This window comes from Haemorhous mexicanus, chromosome 13 (assembly GCF_027477595.1).
Source record: "Haemorhous mexicanus isolate bHaeMex1 chromosome 13, bHaeMex1.pri, whole genome shotgun sequence".
NCBI lineage: Eukaryota > Metazoa > Chordata > Aves > Passeriformes > Fringillidae > Haemorhous > Haemorhous mexicanus.
This window is the reverse complement of record NC_082353.1, coordinates 4,383,304-4,405,715: the sequence shown is the minus strand read 5'-3', so window position 1 is coordinate 4,405,715 and position 22,412 is coordinate 4,383,304. Positions and strand designations below refer to the sequence as shown.

Here is a 22,412-nt window from a genome sequence, read left to right as displayed (position 1 = left end):
AAGAACTGAGGACCTGGAAAGCAGAGCTGATGTCAAAGGCAATCCACCAAGCAGTGGGTTTGCCAGAATGAAGGAACAGCTCAGTGCTCAGGGCCTTTTTTATTAAGTATTATCTCAGGAGAGATGGCAACACCTTCCCCTCATGTGGGCTCTGCAGGGAGGGAGAACATCCACACGTGGGACACTCAGCAGTGCCCAGGGAGCTGCCAGAGGAGCCCCCAGAAGCTGCTGCTGACTGTCCTTCACAGAAACTCCAATCACTGAGACACAAACACTTCCCTGGCCTCCATTTCAGTTTGAAAGAGGCTTTATGAATCAGCCAAGACAGACAGTCCTGACCTTCAGCGACTTTGCTGGAACATCTTCCTTGTGTTTGCTGCTTTCCTGCCTCAGAAAACCCCTCACTGTGCATTATCTTTGTGCTCAAGTGCACCAGTCACCAACCACACCCACGTGAAGTGGTGTTCAAGCATGTGAAAAGCCAGTGGAAGGGATGCTGCCACCCCTGTTTAGAAGTGTGTTCACTTCCAGCCAAGTGGGAAGTGAGGATGGGACTGAAGTGCCATGGCCAGGACAGCAGCATCCCAGCTGTGAGATGGATCCTCTGAGGGTGGGTGAACTCACATCCTAAGCTCAGTTTCAAGGATTGAGCAAACCATGTTTGCAGAAAGGCTCCTGGAGGCTGGAGTGCTGCTGCCTGTCTTGCATCTGTCCTGGGATAATGAGGATCCATCCAATCTGTGAGGTCCTAACCCTGCAAGGGGGTCCACAGGACCTGGATAGGCATTTCCCAGGATTTATGTTCAGTTTGATGAAGACCTGCTCCCAGTCCTGGCTCTGCAGAGAAAGTGGACCAGCCAGAGCCAAGGTGCTCCTGCACTATCATTCCCAGTCACTCTGAACCATACCCCTTCCACAAGGCTCAGCAAAGTCCCCGTGGACTTGGCCCCACGGAGCCACTGCCCACTGTCCTCAGCTCCTGCTGCCTTCCTGCCTGCAGCTACCAGCTAACAAATTAAAGCCTATCTTAAATCTATACTTAGAACCCAGTCTTCCCAGAAAAGTAAAAATACACAAGATTTCATTTCTCTCCCAGAACCACAGATAGCCACAAGAGACTCGGTTTGTTCCGGCTCTAAATTTGGAGCACGGAGGCCAAGAGAGCACACATCCCATTTCTGACTAAAGCAGAATTATTAATATTTTCTCACTTGCTTGGACACAGCTATTAATATCTCATGGAGAATTCCCCTGCAACAAGCTGCAGAAGCAGTGAAATTTTTATGGTCCTACTCCTAGGAAAGCCTATCCCTCCTCTGTGTGAAGGCCCAAAGGAGCAGCATTTACACACTGAACCCAGACAATTTATTGTTCTCACAGCACCACGGAGGTGAGCACGGATATAACTGTCCTGCAGTGGGAATTCACTGCAGCAGGGGCTGGAGACACCATCTGAGGATGGAATGGTACAGATTCACTGGGAGGTTTACAGGATTCCTTGGGAAGGGAAGCAGGGCAGTGCAGCCACCATCAGCCCCATATCCAGAGGACTCTCAGAGCATTTTGGGTCACACAATTGCACAAAGCAGGTTGCACTCCATGGCTGGCCCACCAGACCCCACCAGAAGGAAGGAACCTCCCACCCCACACCCTCCATGGGTAGAGAATCCAGCACCATTCTGCCAAAGCTGCAGGGCTAGCACAAAGCAGAGTTAACCTCTCTTCATGCCCCACCCCACTGCACTCACAAACATTTGTGGATTCCCCTTCCCTGCCCACCTGCAGCTGAATCCCAGGGGTCTCCAAGGTGTTGGATGTGTATTGATTGCAGAGTTCCTAGAACACATTATGCATCAGCTGCCACCTCAGGGCCTGACAATTCTGCCTTGTTTGATCTCCTGAAATCTCCTGCTTGTATGAATATGGAAAAGTTCCTCTTTGTTTGCTGCCCATTGATCCACACATTGACCCTTCTCCTGTGTGCATTTCTCTCTGATGATTTAATAAGGAAAAGGACCAATAAAGTGAGGAAGGGAAGGAAGCCCCTTCAGGGGGACCTATTGCCATGGAAACATGCCATATGTTGCTGTTGTAGAGAAGGGATGGATCAATAAGGGCTGCAGCCTCCAGGCCACCAGGAACATGTTGTGGAATGTGAAGGATTAAAGCCTAAAGACATGCCTAAGTTGTGACATGATGAAGTTCAGGCCCTGGCCCATGTCCACCATCCATGAGTCAAACCCCAGGCAGGGAGGATGTGCACCAGGGAGCTCTGAGCTGTCTCAAAGAGCAGCAGGCTTGGGGAAGGGCTTGGTTTGCACACAGGGACAGGAAGGGAAATGACTGTCTATAGATGCTGCAGGTATCTATCATATCATCACAGAATCAGAGAGGTTTGGCTGAAGGGTCCTTAGAGCCCACCCAGTGCCAACCCTGCCATGGGCACGGACACTTTCCACCGTCCCAGGGTCCTCCAACCTGGCCCTGGACACTGCCAGGGATGCAGGGGCAGCCACAGCTGCTCTGGGCACCCTGTGCCAGGGCCTGCCCACCCTCACAGGGAGGAATTCCTTCCCAATATCCCATCTAACCCTGCCTTGTCCCACCATCCCTTGTCCAAAGTCCCTCTCCGTCCCTCTTGTCAGCTCCTTCAGGCACTGCAAGGCCACAGAGAGGTCACTGGGAACAGTCCCAACTCTCCCAGCACAGCTGCTCCATCCCTCTGATGATCCAGGAGCCTCCTCTGGCCTGGCTCCAGCAGCTCCAGGTCCCTCCTGTGCTGGCCCCAGGGCTGGGGCAGCTCTGCAGGTGGGCTCTCACCTGAGAGGGGCAGAGGGGCAGAATCCCCCCCTGCCCTGCTGCCCAGGCTGAGCTCAGCCCAGGGCAGGGGGCTCTGGGGATGTCTCAGCTCAGAGCTGCTCCAAGAGTGGCACAGGACACACGTCACCGACACCAGGGACCTTCCACACTCATCTCCTTGGGAAGTCACAGGGATGACAGGCTGGCTTCTAAACTGTTTTGTGTTGACATGTCTTTCTTGACATAATTTGGGTTTATGTGAGCTGAGGATGTCACTCTCACCACTAGGAAGCCAAATTTACTAAAATTAAACACCAAAACAAGGCAGAGAAATGACATGAGTCACACAACTAGGTAAGAATCACAGTTTGGGGAGTGGGGGGTGTGGAGGGGACACTGCAGTGCTTTCTGCCTTCCACTGACATATTTATGCCCTCATACTCTGCAGTTGTCCCCAAGGAAGTGACAAACCCTGCTAAGTCATCTGCCAGCTGAGAACAAGACCTCCCACCACTCGAGATGCTAAAAATGCTCCTCGGGGGCATTGCTGTGCTCCAGCTCCAGAGGGTTGGGACTCACAGGGCCCCCACAGGAAACTGGGGTCCCTTAATGGCTTCCCACTGCCAGAGGGCAGGCATGGATGGGATATTGGGAAGGAATTGTTCCCTGGGAGGGTGGGCAGGCCCTGGCAGAGGGTGCCCAGAAGCAGCTGTGGCTGCCCCTGGATCCCTGGCAGTGCCCAAGGCCAGGTTGGACAGGGCTGGGAGCAGCCTTGGACAACGAAAGGTGGCCTCGCCCATGGCAGGGCTGGGATGGGATGAGCTTTAAGACTCTTTCCAAGCCAAACCATTCTGAGATTCTGTGATCATTCCCACATCCAAGCTCTCCTCAAGACTGCAGAGCCCAGGTTTAGGTTACCATGCTGCTCTGAAGCATGCAGCACCAAGACAACCACCCCCACAGGGAACTCACCCAGGTGCCACATTGTGTGTGCCCAGCTGAGCCTTAGGTCAGTCACATCAGCCACCCCACAAGGAAAGCCCAGAAAGCACCAGGAGAGCTCCCAGTGCCTGAGGATGGATCAAACCTGAAGCTGCTGTTCAGCTGCATGATTTACTCCAGCTCTGCTCCCAGGCACACGTGCTCTCTCAGCCTCTCTCCAGCTTGCACAGCTCCCAGGATTTATGTCTGAGACAGGCAACAGCATCTGCCAGACCTCAGCACCATGCACACATTCCTGCTGGGTGAGCTCTGGGCAAGCCAGATGGGGCAGGGACAAAACTCAGACCTCTGTCCTGGCTAATGGCAGCACAGGAATGCTCAAAGCTGCCAGAAAAGGTGACAGAAAGCAGTTTGGGGTTTCCAGTGGTCTGCTGCAATGATCATATTCAAAGCTGCCTCCCTGTAAAGGCTCCAAACTTCCTAAAGCACACGTTCAGTGAGGACAGGAAAGCCAGAGTGACAGAAGGTGCTGGCTGCATGTGGCTGTCACCCCTGGCAAGGACAGCTCCCCTCAGCCTTGAGGGTTACACAGCACAGCTGAAGAACTCCTGCAGGAGTGGGATCACTCCTGGGCAAATCCCAGTGTGGTGTTGGGGTTAAACACACTCTGGCCAACGCGGATGGCCAGGTTCTAATGTGGATTTTGTGCACCCAGTGAATATGGCTGAAGTCCTGGAGGCAGTGCCAAAGGAGCAATGTTTGAGGAGCACGGATTGGGATGGATGGAGCACATACTCTGTTGTGTTTCAGATCTTCAGCTCCTCGTGATCCACATCACTTTCTGGGAATCCTCACTGATTTACATCCTTTAGCCCTGGTGGGAAATGTCCCTGCTGGCAGCACTGCTCCAGACAAGGTTCACACCCAGCGGTGCCACAGCCTCCTGCCATGGGGAAGGAGTGGGGGGGAAGGAGTAAGGCACCTGAAAAGGTAACAAGGCAGGTACTGCCTGTGTGTACTTCAGCTTCCAAAGCACAAAATGCTTCCCCTGCCCAGCTCTCCTGCTGCTCACATCAGACTCTTGTTTGTAATGAGTTATTCAGGCTGCAATGGAGCACAATGAATCCTCAAAAAGACTAATGCTGCTGGGATCTTGGGGCTACTCAGGTAGCCCAGACCCCAGACAAGAGATGAATCACCCTCTAAAAATGCAGCAGTTAAGAAAAAAAAAAAAAAAAGTCCAATTGCTTCTGATTATTTTCAGTCTCAGAAGAAACATACTGTACTGAGGCTGTGCTTACCTAAGGCATCCACGTGAATCCACTATCCCTCCCCTGGAATGGCTGCTGAATTAATTACTGCCTTACTGAAGCACTGAGTAGCTCCCCAGAGACTGGCTCCCTTTTGACCTCAAAGCTTTTTAGGGCAGGTGCCTGAGTCTCCCCAACAGCATCTGCCAGCTGGGAAATTGAGGCACAGAGGGGTGGATACTGCAGAGGGCCTCACTCCCTCAACAGAAGGGAGAGGAGAGAGCAGGAATTCTGCCATCCAGTCCAGAGTGTGAAGGGCACCGAGCTCTGAGCTTCACATCCCCCAAAGCCCCTCCCAGGTCCTGAGGAACTGGTAGTGTCCCTCCAAATGCTCCTGGGCTGGGCTGACTGGAATGAGGAAACACAGCAGGAACTGAGGGAGAAGGAGCAGGGCTTGGTGCACAGCCTGGGACAGCAGAATGAAAACCTCAGGCAGTGGATGTGTGAAATACATCCTCCCCAGAAAGAACAGCCACACACCTGCCCACAGAGGATGCTCTCAATCACAGTTAGACACAATATAAAGAATTCAGTGGCCACATTCTGGACATTTAAGGCCTTTCCCCTCCTGTGAGACTGGCAGGAGGAAATTGGGCTTTTCCTGCCTGTGTGGCACGGAATGTGCTACACACACTCCTGGGAAGGAGCATGGGAGCAGTGCTGGGGATCCAGGCACTTCCACCCAGCACCTCCCTGCCCTCTGCCAACACCTGGGATGCTGCTGCATCTCTCCTGCTCTTTCCAGGACACACTGCAAACTTTCTGACTTGTGGTGTGGTGGGGGTTCCCAGGGGGTTCTCCTCTATTAAATTGGCAGGGTCTGTGACCCACAGAGTCCTCTCCAGCCACTTGCTCCCATCAGGAAACCTTCCAGAGCAAGCTGGAGCTGCAGCCTCTTCTCTCACCAGGATAAGGAGGACTCTGTAAACTTGCTGTGACCCTGCTGTGCAGTGCTGCTCCTCCAACACACAGAGTGCCAGGGACAGGCAGACAAACAGTGATGGGCACCATGAAAAATGCTCAGATAAATCTTTTCCACTATGGGCTGGACTTGCCCTGCTCTACTGGAACAAAGCCATTGAGCCCTGGGGGAGCAAGTGCCAACCCTAAATCATTTCTTTGATTAATTGTTCTTGGGAAGGAAGAATTCATTAAGCATTCCGCTCAGCAATTAGAAATAAATATATTTTTAGAATGAACAACCTGCCAGAAACAAGTTGTTTCAGAAATATATTCAGCTTGATGCATTTTCCATCAATACAGAAAGAGGAGGCTCCAGCCTGCCAGAGGGACAGGCTGGGAAAGGGACACTGCAGGGACAGGCAGGACAGCTTCTGGTGATGCCTGCACCACTCAGGTTCAGTCTGCATGAGGAAATGAAGGAGTTTTTTCTCTATACTCCTATTGCAGCCATAGGGTGGGAACAGATCTCCCTGCTATTTCACAGGAATATGACAAAGCTATTCCTACACACAGCTGGGGCAGAGCAGATATGAGAGCCATGAAAACCAATAAATAACAACACTGCCCTTGTATTTCCACTTTGGCATCAGGCTCAGACAAGCTACAAGGGCAATGTGAAATAACAATCTCTGTAAGGAGTTTGGGACACAAAACTGCCACAGCCCTTAGATGTGAGACATGCTGACACAGTAAATGGTTACCACAGGGACAGCAGGACAGGAGCTGCTCCAAGGCAGTGACAGCCAAACCCTTCCCTGGCCACTGAAGGTACCACTAAAAGTGGTGTAAGGGTTTATTTTCAATTTTAGATCCATACTTCAAGGCAGGAACTCAGCACAGGCTCTGTTCATGCCTGAGCCCAGAGAACCACATGGAAACATGAGATAGGCACTTTGCCCTCCCCACCAGCCTAGAAAAATCTACTTCTGGTCCTGAGTGCAGAAAAGGAAACCCTAAAAGAACCTAAACATGCCCTGGGATCTGAGAGTCACAGGCACAAAAGACTATTCCAGGCTTTTAAGTTTTGTGCCTTAAAAGAAAAGACAAGTCTTATCCTTTGGTTGTGGTGCCTAGAGGCAAGTCTGTTCCCTGCCCTGCTTTGGGAATGGAGGATGGCAGCAGTGTCTCAATGAATTCCAGCTTTCCCAAGAAGAACACACTCTCAAAGGGCCCTCTTCCCTAAAACACGAAACATCCTTGTAGTTTTTCCTTCTGCACACACAGGACCCAATTTCCAGGCCACTGCAGCAGGCTCAGCCTTTGATTTCAGCAGGGTTGTGCTGGGACATCACATCGATTGCCTGGGAACTTGTGCACTTCCATCATGATTTACATGAGTTCTGTGCTTTTCTTCCTTTTACTTAATCCAGTCCTGTTTAGGCTCAGAGTAAGGCAAGAGCCAGGGTTTTGCTCTTCTTCTTTCATGCCAGCAGAAATGTCTGTGCTGTGCTTCAGCCCAGCTGCGAGCCCTGGCACTGGGAGGCCACAGGGAGGCTGAGGAAGAGGAGCAGGAAGATGGGTCAGTGGTCAGGGTTCCTGGGAAAGCTCTCAAGTCACTGCAGTGGGGAACAGCAGAGGGTCTTAGACTGGAGGCCAGGGAAAGCAGGGAGCAGATAAATTCTGCTCTCAAGTGCATCCAACCCCATATTAGCTCATTAGATATTCAGACAGTAAACTAGGGATCTCCTTCAGGAAAGGCATTCTTGAATCAGAAATAGCTGTTTTGTGGGCAAAGAAGAGAAAATTCAGGGCTCTGAACCACTTCCACTGTAGCAAGAGAGCCCCAGGCTGGCTGAATGCTGCCTTGAAGAGTCAAGCACCAAGCTGGGAGTGGAATGTGGGACCAGTGACAGCAGCGCAGCACCAGCAGGTCCCACACAGTGCCTGGATGGAATTTGGGGTTCCTGTAGGGGGACACGGCCTCTGGTGCCTCCAAGGGGGGAATCTCATCCCCAGGGCCATTGGCACCAGGAATTTGGCTAATAATAAACCTGATTTCACAGGAATGGTGATCAACCCTCCTGCATCCACAAAAATGTGTGCAGGGATGATCTCACCCAGCCCTGCAGCCAGGCTGAGCTGAGGGAAATGCAGCAGAACCACTGCAGCTCCAGGGCAGAGGCTGAGCAAAGCTGGAGGATCTGAACTGCACTGCCCGTACTCACAGAGTCACCTGCCTGCCTGCAAAGGTCACAAGATGCTCTGCCAAAGCCTTGGGCTTTTATCATCTGGGTAGTTTATATTACAACAAAACTCCTTCACTGGAATATCCACCCCTCCTCTCCCTGAGCCAGCCAGGGCCACACTTTGCCTGGGAAAAGCAAGTTTTGCAAGAGCTTGTGAAGAATTCTCTGCCCTCCTCTGCGCTCAGCTGTAGGAAAGCCATGCTCCTTTCTGAACCACACCACCAGAGGAATAACCAACCCTATTCCTTTTCCCTAACTGGGCTGCAGATCTTAGGGTCCCAGTTTGGGGCAGGCACAATTTTCCACTGACCTGTCCTAACTTCAAAAAGGTGGTGCCCTTTCCCCAGAAAAATCCTGGCATGGGGGTGTGGAGAGACAGCAAGGCTGGAAGCTTTGGGCCAGGCTGAGGAAATGGGAGGGCCCAACCCCTGGCAGCTTGTTGAACTCTGACAGCCTGACTCTGCACCTCTTATCTGGGAGAGTGGGCAGAAATGCTGCTGGCCTGCCAGTCCTGAGAGCGAGCGTGGGATGATTACACTGGAAGTGCTTGGGAACAGCTCAGCCCTGTGAGAGCAACACCCCAGAACAGCTGCCAAGCCCCACAGGGGTTTCATCCCTGACTTCATCCAGCAGTGTCCCCACAGCCACACTCATGGATGGCATTGTCTCCCATCCCAATGGACACAGCAGCACCTCCGGCACTCCTCTTCACCTGTAAAGAGGCTTGTGCTGATGGGGGGGCTGAGCTTTGGAGAAATGACACTGCTTTTTGTTCTGCTTTTGCATCCCAGCTATGGGAAACACAGGCTGGAAACGCTCCTGAGGGGGTTTAAGGTGGGAAGAAGAGCAAAAGAGAGGCGGTGGTGGTCTGAAGTGCGAATGCCCATGCTGTGGTAGCAGGCAGAGGGATCTCTGTGCAGGTGTCTGAGGGACTCAGCTCTGCCTTACACTGCTCCCAGCCCCAGCATTCCCAAGGCACTTTATTATCAGCTGCACCCCCGATGTTACGCATTCATTTCCACAGCAGAACTCATTCACACACACACAACACACCCACCCACATGCAGCAATGGCTAGACAGACACAAAGCATGCAGCAGCCAATTATTTGGGGTGGGAACAGCTTGCATGAGCTCATGATGAAGCTTAGCCTTAATTCTGCTGAGCTGGAGAGGCTGGAGCTGTGCTCTGCTCTCCTGACTGACTGCGGAGCGCAGAGCAGGGCAGATGATGTCAAGGCAAATCTTTTTTTGTCTGCAGTGCAGATTTGGCTCTGTGAATTTACTTGCAAATGAGGCTTCCAGATCCCCTGTTGGAAAGCAGGAGTCCTAGGCCATAGCCACAGCTGCCCCTGTTAGCCCAAACTGCTGCTCGTGCTGCAGAAGGGGCTGCCTTGGTTTGGAAGGCTTGGGCCCAAGTTCCCAGCAGGATGTGCAGGCAAGGAGAAGCCAGTGGGACTGGCAGAGGGATGAGCAGCAGTGCCTGTGCTGCAGCCACAGCAGAGGAGCCCATCACAATGGCAGTGAAGGAGGGGAGACCCCAATAGTGCAACTTTCCCTGTGGGTTCACAAACTGAGCCCCAAAAGCTGCCCAGAAGCACTCAGGGACACAGCTGGAGTTTGACTGAAGCACATTTGTGAGCCAGGTTTTTGTCACATTCCCAGCTGTGGGACAGGCCTGGATGTCCCAGCCACAGCACACACAAGGAACTGCCCTGACCCAGGCTGGCATGAGCACACTAAAAGCCAAGGGTCACAACACATCACCTCAATGTGGGAAATGGATTTATAGAAAATTCTCAAAGCCTGACAGAAGGCTCACATAGTGTGCATCTATATGCAAACTTTGAAATAAGAAATGCTGACTTAGAAATGCCATAGACTAGGACAGACATTGTTGAGAAAGAAATGGAACTAGGGTTCTGTTCTGGTTCAATCCACCAGCCACCCAGCCTAAGGCATGTTTGCTAGAGCTTCCACACCACAGCAGGAACAGACACCTCACAGCTCCTGTGCCAGACCAGGAATTTGGGAGTGTTTACTGAAGTCAAGAGCCACATATTCCCAAAGCAAAGGGAAGCACATCCTGCAGTACACATGACTGGTGAGGAAAAGATGGAACATTTTCTTCTTAGAGCATCTCCAAACCCCATGCAGGGGCTGCACAATTCTCATTTATGGACATAAAAGGTAAAATCCATCTTGCCTGCCTCTCCATGCAGGCTTTTTTCCCATCTTTTTCCAGCCTGGTTCTAAACCTGCCAGACAATAGAGCACCATACATGGAACTGGAGAGTACTGGTAATCTCTTCCCTTATCAAGACACAGAAAGGGATGATTCACAAATCCCCTATTGGTACACAGCTCCACTGCTTTTTGGGGTCCTGATAAAAGATGGACAATAGGCGAGACCAAATCTACAGCACTACACAGAAAAGGAGAATCCCAAAGAAATCCTCATGAAACTGCCTGGTAGAGACCAAGGCCACCCTTGCTGGTGTCTCCTCTGGCATCTGCTGTTACATTAAAATATTACAGGGTCCCCCAGCACCTTCCATGGCCCCTGGCAGCACCATCAGCCCTTTTCTTAAAGCTGGAGAAATCAAGGCATGGAGAATTCAGCTCAGGATGGCTCACAGGTCCAACCTGTATGCCTGACATCCCTTCCAGCATGTCCTTCTGTCTGCCAGGCACTGCTTGTCATTCCAGGAGCATGCACAGCTAAATGAGCAGGATACGAGTGCTTTGTATGGGCATCAAGGAGAACAGACCATCATCTGCAGTCTAGACTGGTCCCTCCTCCTGCCCTCCCCACCATTCACAGGAAAATAGGGATGGAAAAATATATTCCTCTTGTTATTAATAGAAGTGTAACTTGTGCATGCATTAGTACTCTGAAGTGAAGGGGGAAAGGTGAACTATTAAGAATTTGTGCTTAATGAAAGTGGGTTTGCTATTGCTGAAAAAGCTGCATGGAGCCAGGCATCATTATCTTTTCTCTTATCTCCTGGGCTGCTGGGAGAGCTGGCCCAGGACATGGCAGGAGTGAGGCTGGCCCTGCCCAGCTGTGCCCAATGCAGAGCCAGGGTGTTCCTGAGCTTGCCCTGACACCACTGGGAAGGCCAGGATTTGTGGAGTCCCCCAGTCTCTGGAATGCAGCTGTTATCTCCTCCCAAGGGCTGATAACTGCCAGACTTTGCTTTTCCACAACCAGCACATCCAAACGGATCTCCCCGGGTTTTCCAGGGTTTTCCATGCCCTCCCTGTGCTCAGGTGAGGTGAGGATCACACTGTAAAAGTGCCCAGGTACTGACCAGGAGCAGAAGTGACTCCCAGCATAGTTCCTGTGCTCCCAGCTCACAGTAAGATGAGGGAGGAGTGCCTGTGCTGCAGCCACAGCAGCAGAGGAGCCCATCACAATGGGAATAAAGGGGGGGAGACCCCAAAAGTGCAACTTTCCCTGTGGTTTCCAGCACAGCTCTTCATTGCCTGGCACTCACAAACACCCCAAAAAACCAGGAGTTAGAGCTCCTGCACTGAGTCAGCTGGCAACCTGCAGCTCCTCTCCTGCCTCAGAGCTCTGGAACAATGGATGCACACACACACAGACAACCTCTCCATCCAAAGAGGCCGCGAGTTAAATCCTTAATTAGCACATTTGGACGAGTCACCACAAATGAGATTAGCACTCTGCATCGCTGGGGAAGCTGCTGTGCCCCTGGAATGTGGAAGTGGTGGGCCCTCAAGCTGACCTTGGAATTCCCCCTTGGCTGCTCATCTGCTTTGCTCTCACGGCACTGTCTTCCCCTGCTGCCTGCAGCATCTCCTCGGGAGATAAGAGCCTGCTTTTCCTCCAGCCTGGTGCTAACACCAGGCACGCAGTGACCACACTGATACTGCACACAATGAATAATTCCAATTGGCAAAGGGACTTCCCAGCTAGCAAAGCATTCAGCATGGAAAAGGGGCAGGGCAAGGTCTCTCTAAGAGCACCTTGCCAGCCCAGGACACATCTGCTCCCTCTGCTGTGTTTCTGGAGTCCTGAGTGCTGTGTCCGCTGACAAATCCAGGCTTGGTGCTGTCAGCACTGCAGAGCTGCACGGAGCCAAGCTGCCTCCTGCTCTGCCCTGAGCCTCAGCAAACCCCAGCCTGCTTGAGGGGGCCTGAGCACTCCTCACTGCTCGTCCAGGACAGCAGCTTGGACTTTGAACTGGCAGAGATGCTTGGGTAAGAGCCCTTGTCCTGCCCTGCAGGCTCAGGAGTGACAGATTTACAGCCAAGGAGGGCTCAGCTCCGTGGGGATGAGCTCTGCAGTGCTGCTGGGGGGAGAGGTCATCCAAACCTCCCTTCAGAAAGGAACTTAAATCAACCCTGCTCACCATAATGACTCTGACTCTTGAGGAAATCTCCTGAATCTCCAGACATTCAAAAGGCAATGATGTCACAAGCTGGGGGCTGCCTGGCTTGAAAGATGGTTGTGGACACTGCACCTGCATGCACAGCCACAGGAAAGCACGTGGGACACACACCTGTGAAGGAGGAGGACAGCACCTGTATCCTTCCACATGGAAATAAGCCCATGCTTAGTTACACACCCAGCAAGGGATGCAAGAGATCTGTGAGAGCTGGTGATGTTCTTAATTCTTCCTCCTGGCCTGGAGCTCTGGGAGTGCTCTTATCCCTCCTCACAGCCTGGCCTGTGCTCAGGCACAGAGCTCGTGGCACAAACACTTTGGGGGCAAATCTCAAGTAGCCACTTCTCTGCAGCCTGACCTTTCCCTCACACTCAGCAGTGGAAATGGGCTTTTTGATGTTCTCAAAAGGAGCTGGCACCTTGCTTTTTGAGTGACATTCATCTGTAGGTAAATTGATTTAATAGCTTGTTAGAGTGCCAATTAGAACCAACAATAACTCAATTGACCTATAACTGCCTTGGCACCAACACAGCTTTCAAAAATAAGAGAAAGGAGGAAATCTCTGCTCTGGCAGAGATGAGAACTCAGATAGTTGGTTTTGAGAGCAAACTGAGGGATTCATGGGCTTGCTAATGAGATGCTCATAACACATCAGAAACAAAGACAAATTTCAATGGTTTCAAGCTAAAATGACACTATGTTATCTCCAGACAAAGATCACTCTTTTATCTGTATAATAAATGGATTTCAGTGCAGCAGCAGTGACTCTAGAGTAGAAAAAACCTCAGTGCCACAGAAAGCACTAGCACAGTTACCTAACCAGAATAACACTGGATTGAAACCCCAAGTTTGCCTCCTTAAAATAGTGCTGCAAAGTCCTACACTGACTCTGTGGGTTTTACCCTCAGAAACCACATTTTTCCTTCAAATAAAATCTGTTTCATTCTCCTGCAGTGGAGATTGTGCTTCCAGACAAATTCATCATCTTAAATGCTTAGGTCTGAGGATTGAGATCTTTCAAGTTTAAAAACTAGAAAATGGGTAGCTTTTGTCTAAACATTGGCACTGTCCAAGGATAAGGAGAAGGATAATGTGGAAGGGTTTTAAATTACTGGGAAAAATGATCCATTCTTAAGTCAGGAAGGGGATGGAGAAAACTGAGATTGTTGGAAGAGTCGGAAGGACAAGAGAAACTAAGAATATGTAGGAGGAGAAGGAATTGATTTGCAGAGACCCACCCAGAGAAAAAGCTGAAGGAAAAGGATGGAGCCTGGAAGTGGACTGAGCAAATGCCAACCCAACACACTGGAACATGGCAAGGGGTGAGGGGGACAGGTATTACTGCAAACAAGGTGAAAATCAGTGATCAGATGAGAAAGAAGCTGGATATTGGCATCCAGGACTGGTTGGACAAGGCACCTGCCATGAGGAGCACAGAAAATGGAGATGGCACTGGTGGGATGAGAAAGACAAACTTCAAGTTTGATGAGCAAGACAACAGGTTGGAGAGAGTGGGGCTGAGGGTGAGAAGGAGAAAACAAGCAGGAGTCTGTACCAGGCAGAGTGTGTTTTCTTTGGAGCCTGGAGTAGCCCTGGAATGTGGTGCAGCCTCTTTCCTTTGCTGTAGCTCCCTGCTACAGGCACTGCTTCATTCAGAGCAGAGGGCAGTGCAGCACAGCCTTGAACAGCTCCACACCTGCTAATGAACCCAGAGATATGCCAAAGGGAGAGACTGAGTTGTTTTGAAAACCCTAACAACTGTACAAAACACTGCATTAAAAATCAGACTGCAAAGGCAAAAGCTCGGGGTAGGAACAGCAGACAGGAGATTGGCTGTGCTGTTACACTCAGGACATGGATCAAAGCAGGGCTTCCCAGAGAATTCCTGCCTCCTCCAAGGTGGCAGGGTGGCCTTGGGGCAGGCGTGTGCAGGAGAGGATTTTCTGTAGGAGCCCATTTCTTGCCCAGCCTGGTTTGTAGTGGAAGAGAAGAGGAACTGCAGGTGGGGTGTGACGGCCAGGGCAGGTGAGCAGAGCCCCAGAGCCTCCCACTCTGCCAGAAAGCTCCTGCAGAAGTGTCAGGCAAGGAGCCCAATCCCAAAGTGTAGCTGCAATAACACTCTGAGATGAGGATGGGAGAGAACACGATGTCATTGTTTACAGCAGTGATTATTTTTTGCTATAACAACAGACAAAGCAACAAGTAGCAGAGGCTTGGAAGGAGGGTGGGAGGGACGGGCCCATTTCCCAGTCTGGCTGCTCACAGAGCCAGCCTAAGAAATGGTCCAAAGCAGAATGTGCCCAGTCCTCTGAAGGCACCCATGGCTCCTCACACACTCCTCATTAGCCCTTCTGAGTGCCAGGGATGGCCCATTCCCTGCAGAGCCCCCAGGGCACAGCTCTGACCCAGGGGATGTTGTGTGGGGCCTCCTGCTCTGCACAACTGGGCCTCAGTTCCACCACACCTGGGTCAGGGATGGTTTTACCCCAATCCCCACCAGGCTGTGCCACCACACTATAACCTGGAGATGATATTTCCAATTTCCTTGCTGTCAGGAAGTGAATTGAACATTTGTTGTTAGCATAGTCAATATTTTGTAATGCCATGAGAAAATTAATCTTTTTTTTCACATCAGGATCTGAATAAGATATAATAAATAAGATATGTTATCTTACAAGAAGAGATGGAGAAAACATTAAATTGTTTTTCCCAAAGGAGCCATCCCTGAGTATACTGAGGGGGGAGCTTCTCTGGGAGAGATAATGTCTTCATCTGTCGGCAGAGACTGGTATGATGGGCCTGGCTTAAGTTTATGCAAAAATCTTAAACATTCTTTGTTAAATCTCAATGCTTGCTTTACTATTTATTTAAGTTATTTTATCTCATTTTCTCTACGTGAAAAAACCATAATATTAGTCCTAAAATATTTTACCATGGTGGCCCCACTGAGGTGTTGCCTTTACTGAGGCCTTTCCATTTTCCAGCTCAGGCATGTGAACGTGTTTTCTACAAAAAGCTGGACTCCTACATGGACTGTCTGGTGGGGGATTATTTATCCTCTGCCTCCTGACAAGTGAGCTGGGGCACAAAGCCTGCCTTGCCTATGGGCATGGGAAGTATGGATGCAGGAGTTTCACTCCCTTAGCTCATGGTCACATGTGGAAGAGGTTTTACAGTGATTTCTGTGAGCCATTGAGAAGTTTGGTAAGAGGATCCATGTTTAATCCTGAAGAGTTTCCTACCAAGGTCACTGACATGGAAACCAAGAAAGAAAGAAGGATAAATAAGAGAAACCTGCAACTGCCTGTTCCAACAAGCACTTTGTCTCTTGTAACCAATGAGTAAAGTGTAAACTTAGGAGTTTTGTAAGAATGTATAAAAAGCATGCATGCTTTAATAAAATAAGGTTTGAAGCCTTCTGAAAATGGAGTGTGTTGCTTTTTATTGTGATTGTCCAAGTACGACAGTCACAGAGCCATGGTTCTTCTGCAGCCTGACTGCAAGTCCACTGAAGACAACAGAGAACAATCCATGTGTTCAGCAGAATTTGGATTATCCTCTGTATGATTCCTGTTGGGATCCCCTTGTTCTGCTATAGCAAAGTGCCCTGGGAATTGGCTGGGAAGTTCTCTGCAGCAAAGGCAGAGGGATCTGTCTCCAATCTCCATGAGCAGTGTCTCCCTGCCACCCCAGGGGCACACCACCACCACAAAGAGCAGGAGAAGGGAGCCAAGCCCAGCAGCTGCCCCCTCCAAACCCAGGCTGTTGGCCCTCCTGTTGGAGTCCAATGGCAGGCACAGGTCCTGCCACCAAAGCCACTGCTCCCTGCCCTTTCCCTGAGCCAGAACTCCCAAGTGCTGCACATCCTGCTCCGTGCTGGGCACTTGGAGCAAAGGGCAAGTCGTGGACTCAGTGTTTGGGTGTGGGCAGGAGTGGAGGGAGGGCAGCACAAGGAGCAGCACTTTGGGCAGGAGATGGACAAAAGGGCATTATTGCCTGAGAGCAGGGAGCAACCCCCACCCAAGGGGGCTGTCAAAGTCAGTCAGCACTGCTGGACTCTCCACCAGTTGTTTACCCTTCTAAAGCAGGGGAAAAGCTTCCCAGTGAGAACAGTGTGCACAGCCAGAGCAGTGCTCGGAGAGGCACTGGAAATCAGGTCTGCTCAGGAGAGTGGGAAAGGCAAATACATCCCTCCCATTCCTGCTCCATCCCACAGTGCTACTGGGTTCAGTTCTTAGGACTATAATTAGTAAATCCCACTGATTCCCCCCGAGAAGGGAGGCTGAGGGGCACTGCAGCACCAAGGGAAGCAGTGATTTTGTTCTTTCCCCTTATACCTCCCACCTGAGCACCTGGTTTTTGCTGCCACAGAAACCTCCCCAGGGTCCCAGCAGCCAGGGAGTGCTGGCAGAGGAAGCAAACCAAAGAAAGGATCTGTTTGCACACAAGTATTACAAGTCATGGAGAGCAGTGAAAAGAAGAATTCTAAAATCCGTAGTTGGGTCTGCTGTTGAGCAGAATGTTTGCCATTGTTTTCAGAGAGACAGCAGCCTCTCTTCACTGTGAGGAAGTTAATAGATTACTGGGCAGTGAATAATGTGCAGTTCTATTTACATCCACTGCTGGGACTATTTTGGGCCCTCAGATAGTGTATCTGTTCTCAGGTCTTTCTAAAAGCAGCACGCTACACTTTTTTTTGCAAGCAATTCTGGGCAGCAGCTCCAAACATATGCTTCAGTCAGCTATGAACTAGACAGATCATTGTTTGTTTGGAATTTTTTTATTAAACCAATTGTACTGGATCAATGCTTCCTCTAAGCAATAAAATACAATTCTGTCTACCCAGTGGAAGAGCTTTCAAAGTCACAGATAAATCTTGATCTAGGAAATACAGGGTGGCTCTGCACTGATGTGCAATCAACCACGGATGCAAATGAACTCCAGCTGCCAGCACACACATCTGCACCTCAGAACCGGAGCCAGGATTCTTAATTTTCATTAGAAATTGCTAAGACACCTTTTAAGTGCTTCTAGAACCAGCCCACTGCATTAGTCAGGAGTACTCAGGGGCACCGAGCTTGATTTTTATAAAGGTCATTTGATGTCTTTTCCCCTCACAATGGACTAAAAGCAGAGATCAACAGAGCCTGAATCTATATTAATTTGTTTTACTCTTGGAGGGTCATAGATTTGCCACTGGAGTTAGCCCTGTTAGATGCTAAAATGGTAATTTAATGAGACAATGATGAAAGCCTCTGTTCTATTCCAAATCAGGAACTCCTCGGAAGCAGAGCGCGAAGGAGCAGCGACTCCGTGGAGTCGGGGAATTGCACCAATGTCATTGCACAGCAGTGCCTCGGCCTGGAGTGTTCCATGCAAACTTCCCAGCTCCAGCTGCCCGGAGCCGGCAGTCACGAGGGCTGGAGCCTCACCAGAACCCGCCTGGAGACGCACCTCGCTCACAGAGGGAAGGCAGCTTCCTCCAAAGGCAGAGAAACCAGCTCGGGGTCTGAACCTTTCCTCACCCGAAACTTGACCAGCAAATGCTGCTGCACAGCCTTGGTGCCAGCCAAGGGCAGGATAATGGAGCCTCCAGGATCCCCCAGGCTCCGGGATCCGCAGCTGGCTGGAACACGGAGCAGTCAGGAATTGCACTGCGTAATTCCCCAAGCACACAACACCCTCCTTTGGGGCACAGATACAGCTCTTGCAAATATTTTTATAAGATCTGCTCTTTGGTGCAATCTGCTGCATTTCAGAGGTCAAAAAATGTTAGCCATATTCATGGGAGCTGTTTCCAAGAGATATGCTTTAGCTGATGGCAAGAGGGAACACGAAGCCCAAACAGAAGGTGGGAAGGCTCCCACTCTCCCCCCTCAAGGCAGCCATTGTCCACAGGTCACTTTCCATGGAAGCCCCTGCTCTAAGCAGCATTCCTATCCAAACAGATCTGCTGCAGGTGACCTAGAAACAGGGGTGAACAAAGCCTCCCTGGAAAATCCCCCCTGAGCAGGCAGTGGTGCATCCAGCTCCTCCTGGCCTCGGCACATGGCTCCAGACACTCACCCCACTGCCCCGGCCCGGGGGGACAGCAGGGACACAGCCCGTGCTGCTGGGCTGGGCTGGGCTGCTACACCAGCTCACAAGGAAACCAGCCCACCTGGAATGTGCCCACAGGCATGGACAGCAGCTCCCTGTGCCTTCCCTGCACAGATTCCCAGCCCCATCAGGGCAGGGGCTGTTATTAACACCAGGAGTCACCCATGTACCCACAGAACTCTGCACGCACAAACAGCTCCGTGCCATCGTGTGGCTCAGGGAGCCAGAGCTTGCCAGCAGACTCCAATCCTCTGGGCTAGGCTAGGAGTGGCCCCATAGCCAAGTGCTTGAGGAAGGAAAAGTTACCTCATCATCTTACAGAATAAGCACTGGTTCTGTAGGAACCTTAAAATCCCAAACTCTTGGGACCATCTCACCTTGGGCAAGGTGGTTACCTCATCTCCTGCTGCTGAAGTTTGCCAGGCTGGTTCTGTGCTGAAAACAGGCACAGACATGGAAGGGATTAAACCCACTAGAGACACAGAAGGATATGGAAGCTGAACACTCCTTTTGCCTAGCTCCAGATCCAGCGCAGAGACTAAACCCAAATTTGCTGCGGGTGCGACACGCAGAGCACGCCTTGCTAGAATAACCCAAGAAAACACAGCAGTTAAACTCCAGACTCTGGTTTTGCTCTTTTTGAAAGCTGCTCATTCTCACATTTCAGTGTTTGGGAGCTATTACTTGGTCAGTCTCACTGGGAGGCAATTTTCTCCTGGTTCCAGTGTAGGACTGGGTAAGGCTGTGCTTGCAAGGACTCTGCATCATGCTGTAGCTGCTGGAAACCCTCCTAAGCTCAGTCAGCTGTGTGCTTGGGACACTTGAATGCACTGAATTTAAATGACAGTGCAGTCTTCCAACTCACAGAGCCTTCTAATAACATTTGTTAATCCAAGCAAATATCAAGGAATCTGGTCAGTGCCAGTGCTGAATCTGCTAAGCATGTGGGCTGCTTGCTAAATCCCTAATAGGTGGTGTCAAGAGGTTTCTGTCATTCCTGCCTTTGGGAGGCCAAATCCACCCTGAAACTCCTTCCTGCAATTATCTCACTAGGTGTATTTGTGGGAATCATGCATGGTTCCTTGCAGAGCGCACACATTCAATAAAACCACATAGTGTGACAAAGGTATGTCTGAATAATAGTCTTCACCTGTGTGCTTTTAAATGTGAGATGTAAGCCCATTGTAATTAAAGTTGAAGCAATAAACCTTAGCCATTGATTGCACTCAGTAATTAATTATTGATTGCAGTGCTTTACATGCATATTGCAGAGGACAGTTCACCTGTGCAGCAGACAGTACTTTGCTCAGAAATACCCAAACACAGTCCCTCTATGCAAGACTATGCAGGACTTTACCAGAACTGGCTCTAGGGTTTCCAAGTTTATTTCCTTATTAACCTCCATGGCAATGTTGGTGTGGAGTGAGAGCAAGCATTACTTTGGCCAAGTTAGTGTTAACTACTCCCAATCCAAACTAATTTTGCAAATGAGGATGCACAGATGCAGGAGAGGCTCTTTCCCTGTTAAGAACCTTGTTAAGGAACCTGCCATCCCCTGCACATCCCAAGTCCTGAAAAGCCACCTACACAGTAAGACACCTACACAGCAGCAACAGTAGCAATATCCCTGCCTAACTCTCGGGAAGGAGCAGGGAGAGGACTTGGAGGTGTGAAAATGGGAAGCATCAATCAGGCAGAGCATCCAGGGAGATGCTGGACTAGTTAAGATCAGAAATCTAAAGTTGTGCATCAGGTGGGAACAGTTTTTCCCATTTACAATGAACTTAAAGGGAGCCTTTCCGTTATAAAAAGCCAAAGACAATTGGTTTTAAAACAATTTAAAATTACTCGTAGTGTGGGGACACTAAAATTAACGTGAAATGTAAAGGAAACCTGCAGCTTGTTTGAATGGAGCAGATCTTGGCTGCGTCCTACAGCTCCTCTGGCTAGGAAATGACCCAGGAAAGTTCTCCTGGGGTGGGTGCCCTGTGCAGGAGGTGCCATGGGAAGGGCTGGCCAGCTGTTCTGGAGTGGGCCAGGAAAAGGAGGGGGTTGGAAAGGGGGGGATGTACCTGAAGTCGCTGTAGGGATGGATGATCCAGAACCCGGCAGACTTAACTCTTTCCTGCTCTCTCTCCACGGCCTTCTGGCTGCCAAACATCCTCAAGGAGAATTTGTTGACCCCCGGCTGGAGCATGGCCCCGAACTGCCTCTGCATGAAACCGGCCTGGCCGAGCCTCTGCTCCTCATCTGGGGTGATCTGGTCGCACCCTCCGCCTCCCTCCACTTTGATGGAGGTCGAGGAGCAGGCCCGGGGGGGCGGCTGCTGGGGCTCCGGGGGGGAGGAGGGCGGTGGGGGCCCAGGCAGCCCCTGCTCCAGCTCGCCGCTGCCGGGGGGGCTCTTGTCCTCCCCGGGAGAGGCCGGCTCCCCCTCGCCGCCGATGAGCCGCTTCTCCTCGGCCGCGTCGTGGAGGTGCCTGCTGGTGAGCGAGGACAGGCTCCCTTTGAAGCGGCGGCAGTCCCCGTTGGTGCTGCTCTTGGCGCCCTTGCCGCCGGCCTCCGTCTCCAGCAGGCCGGGGTCTCCCCCTCGGCCGGGGTCCCCCCCGAGGGCCCGGGTGCTCCCAGCGGAGGGCGAAGGCAGTGGCTTGAGCCTGATGCTTTTCCTGCGGGTGTCCTTGTCGCTGTCATCCTCCTCGTCCATGATCGACGCCTTGGGTCCGATCTGCTGGGGCAGGCTATAGAGCCTCTTGCGCATGGAGGGGGGCAGCTTGTCCATGGCCGCTGCTGCTGCTGCTGCTGCTCGGGGACAGGGAGAGACCCCCCCGCTCTGCCCAGCGAGGGGAACCGGCACTGCCCCCAGGCCCCTGCCCCTGGCTCACGGGGCACGGGCGACCAGGGACTGGCGTGTCATCTCCTTACCAGGCTGTGGCATCCACAGGCTCTGCATCAAAACACAGGCTCTGCATCCAGAAGGGAAAGGAATGAGGGAAAAAAAAAAAAAAAAAGAAAAAAAAAGAAAAAAAAAGAGGGAAGGCAAAAAGCTTCCCCTTCTCCGTTGTCCCGATTTGGCTACTTGCTGCTTGTCTCCCCTTGGTGAGTATTACTGCAATCCCTGTCTGCTCAGATGCTGAGCACTGGGCAAGTAGTCTAGAGGAGAGCCACACACTTCTGGCTGGAAGGCGAGGGAGGGCGGCAGCGGCGGCGGCAGCCGCCTTGCCATGTTGGCTTCGAGATGCAAATGTGCCGTGGCTCCCGGCGGGCAGACATCATCCGGAAAGCGAAGCTCAAGCCTCAAACTCCTCAACCTGCCGGCCAATAACACAATGAACTGCAACCTGCAGCGGCCACTGCTTGCTTACATCACTGTCATCACTTATTCCTCATGCAGCCCCTGCTCCTGGGAATATTCATGAAGCGATCCCATTCTATTGGGTTGCCATAGGAGCGACTACAGCGCACAGGCTCTGCCTACCTGAGACAGCACCCGGGCTTCTTAAAGGGGCAACGCCCGGCAACCGCGGGGCTCCGCCGTCGCCGCCGCGGGCACCGCGCCCCGGGCGCTGCGGGCACCGGGCAGCGCCGAGCCCCGGGCCCGCCCCGCCTCAGCGGCCACGGCCGCCGGGCTGCCGCCAGCTTATCAACAGCAACATCGTAAACATGACAAAGTAAATAAATAGGAGCGAGAATATTCCTTTTTCTC

The 22,412-nt window shown here is 51.4% G+C and overlaps 1 protein-coding gene across 1 annotated transcript in view; it reads right to left on the bottom strand.

Annotated features, from left to right (window-relative positions):
• The window catches only part of HCN4 (hyperpolarization activated cyclic nucleotide gated potassium channel 4), a 102,033-nt gene extending 79,848 nt beyond the window's left edge, over nucleotides 1-22,185 (bottom strand). The window contains exon 1 of the mRNA XM_059857965.1: nucleotides 20,785-22,185. Coding sequence (XP_059713948.1) covers nucleotides 20,785-21,488 — 704 coding nt within the window. The 5' untranslated portion in view covers nucleotides 21,489-22,185. The remainder of the gene's footprint in view (nucleotides 1-20,784) is intronic.
• Nucleotides 22,186-22,412: the final 227 nt, after the last annotated feature.